The sequence below is a fragment of the Mytilus edulis genome, chromosome 14, assembly GCF_963676685.1.
Source record: "Mytilus edulis chromosome 14, xbMytEdul2.2, whole genome shotgun sequence".
Lineage (NCBI taxonomy): Eukaryota > Metazoa > Mollusca > Bivalvia > Mytilida > Mytilidae > Mytilus > Mytilus edulis.
The window spans coordinates 53778648-53790468 of NC_092357.1; the positions used below are offsets into that span (position 1 = coordinate 53778648).

The window sequence follows — 11821 nt, forward strand, 5'->3', positions numbered from 1 at the left end:
GTGATTTCCGAGTGATTCTTTTATAAATTTACATCGTTTCAATGTATGATTTGTAAAGAAAATGATATAGAAACACTTTAACAGACAATACAGAAACTGACTTAATTTTTCATCCGACATCTTGGGATGACCGTGAATGCAGTTACGGTCATCAGCTTTACCCCAGTGATGATGAACCTTAAGCGAATAATACACCTTCTCTGTGTTTGTGATTCATTAGATAGGTATTTCACTTGACCCATATATTTCATCTTTTCGTACTGTGATTTTCTTATGTTATAAAGTCAACCTGTAGCTTTGATATATAAAAATGATAGAATCTGAAGCGAGATGATATATCAAATACTCTTGCTTTGTACGTTTTAAAGACAAAATATACACCTCAAACACGCCCTTACATAAAAATGTGCACTCGATTTTCTCTTTTCGATACAATTGTTACCCATTTTTTGGAAATATTTTCTTGAGTCACATAATGGAAGGGCAGACACGAAAATTACTGAACTAATAGATTGATATGTTCTCCGTCCGTGCACGTGGTAAAAAAAAATTGAAAATCGGAGGTAATGCATTTTCTACATCCAACTTTATAGATACCCATGTCGTCGACTTGATATCTAATTGTTCTGCATTACTATGTAATAGATAAATTGAAAACTTATGGAAATGGTGTTTTTAAAATAAAACACTTCGCAATTGAGAAGAAAATTGTCGTTTTATTTGTTTCTATTAACTTTGAAAATTTTTGTTACAATAATAGTAAACATTACAGTAAGCATTTATCGTCTTCTCTAACAAAGAGCTTCGATTCTTTTGTTCTATTTCAACTGGGTTTCCGCCTGCAACCGCTTACGGCTGACTAAGTATCTACTAAGTTTTCTAAGGGAAGCAATCCCGTCACACAATAATAATCGGATTTTCGTCCTCCGGCTAAACTTAGAAAAAATAGTGATAATCGCTTCTTTGGTAGTTGAGTGTAATATACATGTAATATCTTTCGCAATTTTAACTGCAATCGATGATTAAGGTGTAAATTACCGAAATCTAAAATCTTTTTGGGTATTTAAAATAAAGAAACATTATGTTTAAGAATTAAGAAATATTTTAAACAAGAAATATCGAATTTAAAACTAGAGTAAATATAAAGCACCATGCGAATTATAGTAAAAGTTCCTAACGTCACTTTTCATCCGGTTATACAGATTCTTTTTTAGACAATTATATAATTGCTTGCATGCTCGTCCTGTGTTCTCCAGTATACAGTTGTCTCTTTGGTAATCATACAACCAATCATACCACCAGGATAACCTTTCTTTATTTTAAGGGACTCCCCCCCCCCCTTTCCAATAAAGGCGAAAGTGCGGTTGTGTGAAATCTTTCAAATATACATCACGTTCAGTTGCAGTGTAGACAATAAATAGACAGATAAGTTGATAATGTGTCGTAATATCTGCATGTTTAAGAAATTTGGCAATAATTCTTCGTTGGTCTGTGACAAAGTTGCCTCTTTTCTTGTTAAAGTCCGAATTTACAGACCTCCATCCCGATCTTATTTTGTGTGTTCTCTATTCGGTTCTCGTCCTGGAAAATGTATGAAACAAGTACTACTGGGCATACAGCAATTATCAAGAAATCGACCCAGAGAATAAAGTTCCATAAGACCCTCAGTACGCTCGTACTAGATTCTATAATCTAATTGTGCGCATTTACATGTATACCTCCCGACCAGCCAAACGAACGCACCCGAAACATGGGTGTATTTCCGAACAGAACAATCCTAGATGTACAAGACTGCAATCAAACGATATAAAAAACAAATGGTTTTACTTCAAAACCTTGTCATATACTCGACTACATGAAAGCATTTAACCGAACGAATTTTACATACTAGAATATGGAAATAACTATTTTTGTTTGTTTAAAAGAAAATAGATTGTATCATTTATGTCATTGTAAGGCAAAAAACCCTTACTCATATAATTTTTTTCTTTTTCTATCTGAATATTTTTTTCTTTACATTGAATTTCTGAATGCACTACTTCGAAAACTTCAAACTTTCACCGTGACATGAATATGACTTCCTTGACCTTTCGCCAATGGATATATTAAATGAACTGACGTTATTCAAAAAGCTTGCAAATAGCCTATAGGTATCATATCCGCCTAGGGCAAGAGTCTCTCTTTTTTTACTTATACGTAACAAATTATAGGTTAAACAATACTTGGTCATGTTTTATGAAGATTTAAGCCCAAGGCGAAGCCGAGGGCTTAAATCTTCATAAAACATGACCAAGTATTGTCTGACCAATTTAGAACATATTCACACTTTCGAGTGACCTTACAAAATTATCCTTTCCCATTCTAATATTCAAACCTAAATAAAGAGTTCACTTTTTATAATGAACTATAGTGCCTAACAAGATTTTGTGAGGTAGACGAAATTGACTTTAAAACGATCGTATTGACTTTTAATGTGCAGAAATAGGCAGATCGGACATATTTTGACTTTAGTTACTTACTTCTTAAAGTCATTTGAAACCTTAAATTAAAAAAAAATATGCATATGTTTTTTAAAACTAAATGGATAGTTTTCATTATACAACTTATGTACATATACTTTTTTCTGAGGAAAATTCTTTAATTTGTCCACATTTAGAAGAAGTTTACTTATTTTTAATTGCTTGCTGCCAGGAAGCAATTCACCTACATATTTTCCGTATGCATAGTGACCTAAGCGTGACCTCCTCGTAAAAATCCGGTGGTAGCAATACGCATGAATCTGTCATTAAAATAAACAATTACCTGATTGTATATGTTAAACACGTGCTAGTTACCCATGCTTTTTGTTGATTATTTACTATAAGGTGACAATCGGTAAACTTCGGCTTCAAAACACGACATTTAATGAGTAGCCATATTTGTTAAATCATAACAGACAGATAGAAAAAAAATTGACGATTATACGATATATTTGCGTAAAAAATGATAAAATCGTGCACAGAAGACTAAGTTTATGATATATACATGCATTGGTTCAAGAATTGGATGAACATTATTTTTCACCAGTCACTCGTTTCTTATGACTTTAAGTTTGGGATTAATTGTAATCAACATATTCCAATGAGACTGAAAAATGCTTTTTTTTATTATGATAAATAATAATTTTACCTGCCGTAGTCGTGCGTAAAATATATTTCGGTATTTCTCTTACGAAAATGACTTGTTTTATGGAACAAAACGTATTATTTGTAAACTTTCTCTTTACTCTTCACAATAGGCTTTTAAAAAATAACCTTTCAACTGTATATTCCGAAAATTTTGTGAAAATCGAATAAGTGGCAAGTCTTACCTTTCATACCTTAACTTTCATTGATAAAACACAATATTGACTCGTCCAGTGTCCAGTTTGAAGGTCATTTTAGTTACCGTACACATTCGTGCACGTTCTAATTAATCAATAGTCATGTATGAAAAGCATAAACAAGTTTGAAGGTAAACTAATAACAACTTAATCCAATCAAATTGCCTACGATTCAATAACAATGACCAGTCCACATCATAAAAATGTACAGGGGTAAACTGGGTAGGGAGAAAAATGTCAGATATATTAAGTTCATTTTTTTGCAATAACGAGTAAACATTTGTTAACCAATAGATTTGTTATAATTTCATAAACATGTCGTTATGTATTGGTATAGTTTTTGGATCTTTCATTAGCGTATTTAAGGCTGTAGAAAGTTTGGCCTTCAAAAGTCAACATAATCATTGACTTTATAAAGAAAATTCGCCTTTTTAAAACATTGAATGTTTCACAAATAATACGCGACAACAAAGCAAAATCATTTCTTAAAACACTGCCAAAAAAAAAAATTCTGATTGATGCAGTGGTATTGTCATAAATTGCACTGGAGTGAACAGTGGTACATCAAACGTCGAATCCCCTCACACAATGTTATCACACACTATAAATGTAAAACATAGGTAATCATCATTTCAATGAATGGAATGAAAAAGCTCGGACATAGTTAGTGAGGACCTAATGGATAAATTGTTTTTCTTCTGATTGAGGTAAAGTTTAATACTTATATATCTTGAGATTTTTTTATTCTAAAAAGCAACACAGTGTTATATAAATCCCCTCTTTGAAATTTGACTTTTTTTTATAAATATAAAACTCTCTGTATAAATATTTAAATTCAGACCATTCAACATTAAATGCTTACTTTTTATTGATAAATTTACATGTATTTGTGTTTTTCAGAAAAAAATCTTTGCTCTATATATCAGCAGACTGGCATTGTTTTCTTGAAAGAAAAAAAAATCCCTCAAATGTCAGGTATATACGGAAGCGTATTAGCGCGGTATATAAATTAAATAAGTATTATTTTACTTACATCCTTACCCAAATTGTTTTTGTTTATTCTATATATGTGTACCGTTAGAAAATGCAAGAACATTTGCAAAACAAAATTCAAAATGTTTTGTTTTAATCTTTGCTCTTTCATCTTTAATCAGTAGGCGCTTTTCCCATGGAAAATGCCTCAGGGGATTATACACTTCGATAGTGCATTTATCAAGAGATCACTTTCATAATTAACTGACAATGAAAAGTTATATATGTATAGAATTTCATAGTGCATGGAAAACCATGTACTATGAAAATTAGGGGGAGAAAAACTGACTTTTCATTGGACGAGAAGGGTGAGTATGTTCTAATGAGATGATCAAGGGTGAATTCCAGTTCTCGATATCCTTGACATAGTTTATTTATTTAAATATAACTGTATTTACAAACATGAACAATAAATGGACACATGTAATACCTGTATGACCATATCAATATGGTCAAATAAACGTTTATCAACATTGAAGGTAATCTGTTACTGTTACATAAACCATTTCAACTGTATAATAGGGTCGTGTACATGTGTTGTGTATGAACTACAGAAAGTCAACACGATGGCTGCTGCAAAAACGTGGAAACCAGAATGGAAACAAGATGTTGTTTACCTACATGTATTTCCTAGGATAATGTCAAAAGGAGTCCCGAACTTCTCTCCGTTTGCAGTAAAGTTAGAAACGTGGTTCAGAATGAATAAAATCCCATTTGAAGTAAGTATAATAAACTAAATTATATTTATATAACTATGTACAATTATCGCGTGATTTAAAAAAAAAGACACAGTGTATTAGTTGCTTGATACGTGTATTTGAATATAAAAAATTTTAACTTACATTTGTATGCACAATTTAAAAGATGTACATGTAATTTTAATACATGTGTCACGTGTTTTTGGTCACGCGTCTCTCTGGATACATGTAGATGCACTCTTATTTGGAAAATCTAAACTAGGTCGGGATGAGGATCAAGCTTAGGGAGCTACCATTTAATTTTATGGGGGGGCTAGGATGAAATTTGAAAAAAATAGGCAGGACAGGAGTGTTGAGTAAAAAAAAGGCAGGATGAGACACTTGCAAAAAAAAAAGTAAAGATGACAATTTATGTAAAAAAAGTCAGGATAAACTAAAAAAAAAAAAAAAGCAGGACCGAATAGAGTGAAAAATAAAAAGGCAGGACAGAGATTGCAACTAAAAAAAATGCAGGATAAAATTTTTCATCCTAGCCCCCCCCATAAAAATCAAATGGGAGCTCCCTTAAAAAGAAAAGATTCTTTCCGAGTCTCTTTGGTCAGGAACATCTAAGTCAACAAAGAAAGACCCAAAATGAAAAAAAAAAACAATATTGAGAAAACAGCAAAACTTCTAACAAAAATGCAGAACAATTTAAAATTATAGCTATTCAAATATTATGATATAAGGGTATGAATTTAAAGGGCTATGGGATATACGTGAATGTGGAAACGACCAAATCCAACACAACAAACGATAATCATTGATAACATTTCTGACTTGAGTCAAGTACATAAACAAGACGAGTGGTTAAACTGGTTTTTTTTCAAAGATACTTCATTAATATTATATATAATGGATTATGTGCTACCTGTTAGATACCATATGTGAAACATACACAATTATATACATTTACTCGTGTGATATTAATGAGTGAACTGCTATCTTCTGACTCACAGTAACTTATACAACGGAACAGAAATTCACAAATATTTACAGCCGATTGCATTGATTGTGCAGGGAACGGCAATCCTTGGTTAGCTTGCTTGTTAGCTGAATCTTCAAGTCATTATTTTGTTAAGTAAACTACCCTTCTTTAAGAGAGACTAGTTCGACAGATAACCAATCTATCTGTCTGTAGGACTAGACTACTTCGAAAGGGGGTAGTATACCTTACTTTATAATGACTTCACGGTTCAGCTAAAAAGCAAACCAACCAAGGATTCTACCTTTCCCTACACACTAAATGCAATCGGCTGCAAAAGCATGAGCAACTATGTATTGTAGGTTGTAGATCACATGGGTATGTCGACAAAGGGTCAAAGTCCATTTATTATGTTTAACCAAAAGGAATATCCCGATTCCAACTTTATAATTGAATATCTGACAGATTATTTCTCCGTCTCCATAGAAAACTGTTTATCAGATGTCGAGAAGGCAATATCGAGGGCATTTCTCAAAATGATTGAGGTAAGATATTTTATATAAAAAAAAACACTTCGAAACATCTTTAGTACCCCGGTATATAAAAATAATAAAAGATATGTGGTTTGATTGCCAATAAGACCACGACAGTTTTCTCTACCAGAGTCCAAAGACATGAAAGTAGACTTCATCAGTTGTGTTGTGGACCAGTAATCTAGCCGCATTTAACCTTTGCATCACGCAAATTAGAATTAACATGTTTTTTATGAAAATAAATAATTTTATTTCTCTTTTCTCACACTTTTTTTTGTTGCTGAAAAGTTACAATGTTTTTAAATATAAAAATACTGACAGGACCATTGATACAAGTACGCTGTTGCTAGATTAGCTTTTTTGTAGAGAGCTAGGCAGTCTGAACGTTTGATTTAGAGAGTAGATATATTTCAAAATACATATACTTATTCTGTCTGAAACAATCAAAGCACGATGTACAGTCGTTACATGTTGTAGGGTGTACCCTTTGTGATATTCCAAATGTTTTTTCAACATCTGCATGCATAGATCACGTCAACTTAATATCCCCTGCCTATCATAAAAGAAATATACTTTGCGAACCGTTACCGTCAATGGCACATTTGTAAATGTCAAGTTGTAAAATCGTAAAATGCATTCGAACTTACGATGTACAAAAGAATACCTAGTAACCCCTTTTACCATAAATTAGGGGTTTACTGTGGTTTTCTCTACCGATAAAGAGGGCAGCACTTAAATTGTACAAAATATCATGTATTATATGATAGATTATAAAAGGTCAACAAATAAAACAAATTCAAATATTTTCTGTATGACTGATTTAGTTTGAAAGAAGCATTTGTTGGAATTCGATTCCAGTCCGCGTTACTCTTGAAACCATGGTTAAAAAAAGGACTGAAACCCTTTTCCACAAGCCCTGAAACCCCTTTCCCCAAGCCCTGAGACCTTCCTCGTTAGCAATGTAATCGATACTACATTGATGGCAAATTGTCTGGAAATCTAGAGGTATTTTCCGCTCATCTTTTTAGAGATTTAGATAAGATAATGAAACTATTCTGTCGTGTAAAATTGATTAATGAGTAAGACTCCGAAATAAGACAAAGAGAAACTGCGTATCAAATAGATTAGGTCCTAGAAATCGCGAAATCAACCACATTAAAATTATTTAAAATACATGCAACAATTGAGAAAAGAAAATGATCTTATATTTTATAGGTCTATATTTTGGTACAGATATGTTGATCATTTCGTGGATGAGTATTTAGAATATTTAAAACCAAGTGATGATCCAGAAAAAGCTAAGGCATTTGCAGAACATCTTGGTAGTAGTGTAAGTAAGCTAGTTCACATTCGTGAGAACTTTTACAATGGAAAATCTAATGAAATATTTTCGCCCTTGCAAAGACGGATAAATGTTACTCTTCAATCGTTGCACCTTCTCACCAGCAAGGATGCTACTGATTATAAAATCACAAGACAAACATTCTGGTAAAAAGTTATAATGTAACAAATTACACCTAAAAAAATATTACAATATAAATTAGCATTTCACTTTTTCCTTTAAAACAGTGAGACCAGCCGGCTAAAGAAGTTTTGTGTAAAATAAGTTTTAAATGTTGCTATACCAATACATTCTTCGCATGGCTATAAATGTATTATCATTGAGAAAACCACGAGAGTTTTCAATTGGCTGTATACTTCACTGGAAACCGCCAATTTCCCTTATGCATATGTAGTCAGATCAAAGTGTTTGATATGCAGCAAATAGGAACACTTTTGAATGTAAGTCTAGAAGCAAATTCAAACTGTCTTAATCAGGTCCAAAATAAGCATTTTTGGATGAAAATATCGAAAAAACCGCTCAGCCATTAAGCAGAGAACAAAGAAGACTTTTCTATGCCAATGTCACTCAACTCCATTTAACACTCGTCCTGAACATGCACAAATATATGCCACTGGACGTTAAGTAACCAACAATTAATCAACTAACACTATCTATTATCCAATGCACCGCTTTAATCTATCTTACAGGTAAAAAATAGAGCAGTTTCACATGGAATAGGTCGTCACAGCAACGAAGAAATATATAAAATCGGAAGTGACGATATCAGAGCTATATCAAAATATTTAGGCAACAAGACGTTTATGATGGGAGATAACCCAACTCTGGTATTTGTTATTTTTAGTAGAGAGTTATATGTTATCATTTTTTAATTTTCAATTTTAGTTTCTTGTGTATAATTCGGAGTTTGGTATGACATCCATTAACACTGAAGTAGTATACATATTTGTGTAGGGGCCAGCTGAAGTACGCGTCCGAGTGCCGTAGTTTCTCGCTGTAATGATGCCCCGTTTGTAGCCTTCCACTGTTGTTTGCTCTATGGTCGGGTTGTTGTCTCTTTGACACATTCCCCATTTCCATTCTCAATTTTATCAAATTATTTGCACTTTGATATTTGCATACGAGACAGCAATCCCACGATACAAAATACGACAGTGATCCATGATCTATAGTGGTTGAAAACAAACAATTCTTCAACAATAGACAGGGGTTTTCTCTTAAATTCGGGTTATAAAAAATTGTGAATTGATGTATAATCGAATCTCTCAAGTATCTTTCATTAACACTAATTTCCAAATTACAAAAACAACACACATGACATGAAAAAGATGACCAGAAAGAGGAAAACTGTTTAGTCTTTTTTCAAAACTACAAATACGCTATAATTGGTAATTATCCCCAAAATATCAGACTCACTGATGAAGCAAGAATAGAAAAAGTACTATCTTCAGTTATATTAATATTCACTTCAAAATTAGATAATTATTAATAGTTTTAAATTCAGTTAATATTTTGCATTCGCGTAATGAAACGCTAGTCTTAGCTATATAAATCATTAAAAAAATAAACTCAAATCGGTATTTCCAAGCCCAAAAACCAATTATCTCACAAACAAAACTTAAGTAAAACTAAAAGATGACAAATGTCAACTACCGACAGTATCAAAACATGAAATGTACACAAACACGTGGTGTAAAACCTGTCCTTTGAAACACCAAACTTACCATATTTTCGATTTCATGAAAAGTCTTGTATTCCAGACTTAAGTTATCAGTACATTATTGTTTGCTGACATGATAAAATCTTTACATGGATGACTATATTTACGAGGATACACTATTTGCAAGCCGTGTTAATGTTTAAATGTATTGAATGGTCTAGCACCTGATTATCTATCTATTAAATTTACTGCTTGTGCTGATCTTTATAATTATTGTCTGAGGTCGACAACATCAGGACTTCTTCATGTACCAAGACCTAATTCTGATTTTTTTAAAAGAACATTTAAATATTCTGGTCTTATTACCTGGAATAATTTACCAAATAATATTAAAGAAATAGATAATTTAGATACATTTAAGACCAACTGTTCAAACTATTTTCTAACTGAACAGAATAAAGATGCACGAAACTAACGTATTTTTTCTTCTTCTACTGAATGCATATGTACTTATTCAATATTTAAGCTGCTATATTTAACTGTATTATGTATTTTATTTTGTATGTATTTTTTTTTCTGTTTTCTATTTGTATTAATAGTTTTTGAAGGCCTCATGGAAGATTAACATGTAATTGTTAAATGTGTTACCTTCGTTAAATAAAGAATTTTATTATTATTATTATTATTATTACGTGTTTACAATTCATTTGGGTAGCTATAGTCCACTCTTATTGATTTAATGAAAAGGGGCAAATAACGGACTTTCATCCCAAGAAAAATCTGCATGACAACACGTTGCATCAAATGCTTCTTTAGACGTTAAGTTTTTTTTTCTTTAAGAAATTATTTCAGTACATTGTCTTTACATTTTGCTTTTAGTTTAAAGGCTGTACTTCCGTTAATTTAGAAAATGAAGATATTAAAATTGATACTAGAAGTCGAAAGAACACCAGTTAAACAAATGTAGGCTAAAAATATTGATAGGGCTCCTTTTTGAGATATTTGAGGTTTAAACAATGGCGGGAAAAGGCTGACTCGGACTCTTACCTTAATATGCATTAGTACTATTTGGTTCTCGAATCGAAAGAAAAATAATCAAGAATCGTCTTAAGCGTTGGAAAATAACCTTTTATGAGCTATTGAAGTCTTTCATGAAATGAAAAATTAGTGTTGCATGTATGGGGCAAAATATTTTACCCTGTATCGTAGGTGAAAAAACCAAGGAGTCCGAATATCTGACACAAATTTTCAAAACCGCACCTCAGTACATCCTGAAATAGTGATTGAAAACAGATTTTCCATGTTATTTGAAACAAGGAGTTATCTTCTTTGGTTTTTTTCAGATTGACTGTTGCCTGTTTGGTTTTATAATCCAGATCACAGATGTGCCAATAAACTTTCCGATGAGAAACGTTATTAAAAAAGAATGTCCTAATATATTACAGTTTGTAGATAGGGTTAAAACAAAATACTGGTCAGACTGGGACAAACAATCTATATAATAGAATTATAAAATATGTGGCAAACGTTTTTCTTCTTCCTCACCCGAAATCGCCCTTAAAGTGGCATCATCCATTATAGCAAAAGTGTTTTTGAACTTTTGAAGTCTGAAACCTGCAATGTATGTTTGTCATATTATATTTAATTACAATGAAAACAACAATGAAAAAGTGCAAAAAAAGTAAAGGTCGAGTTAAGAAACATGTTTTTGTTTAAAGATTACAAAGCACAAATAAAAACCCATATGTAAACTGGAATGAGAGGGTTATGGACGTTTGATGAATATACTACACAGTCGTACATTGCCCAAATTTTGAGTTTAGTTTTTTCACTTAAATGTCTGCAAATAGAATACAACAACAGGTTTCTCATTCACATTATCTATTTTAAACAACAACAAATCACAAAATACACGGTTGCATTAAGTGTAAGAGCCGACCAATTATGCTTTATTTGTAGTTGAATCAAGTTTGAGTTACACAAAATTGTAATGTTTGTTTCACGATGTTTATAAGTAATTCACAGACCTGTCTATTTAAAATATTCACAGGATGATCATGTAATATATATAATAAAAAATGTTGTCACAAACAAAACTTTGTTTTCATAAACATTGAACACTTAACAGAACAGAACGTCAATTAGTCTTTGCAGAAAATATAAGCACAATAGGACTCACAATTAAAATATCCAATTATATAATCAGTCCTTCTGACCTTATACATTTTGTC

The 11821-nt window shown here is 31.9% G+C and overlaps 1 protein-coding gene across 1 annotated transcript; it reads left to right on the plus strand.

Annotated features, from left to right (window-relative positions):
* Positions 1-4932: 4932 nt before the first annotated feature.
* LOC139504305 (failed axon connections-like) lies at positions 4933-11092 on the plus strand. The gene is made up of 6 exons (XM_071294372.1): positions 4933-5112; positions 6418-6600; positions 6955-6965; positions 7804-7918; positions 8620-8757; positions 10934-11092. The coding sequence occupies exons 1-6, from the start codon at positions 4960-4962 to the stop codon at positions 11090-11092; spliced, it is 759 nt and encodes a 252-aa protein (XP_071150473.1). The 5' UTR covers positions 4933-4959.
* The last annotated feature ends 729 nt before the right edge of the window (positions 11093-11821 follow it).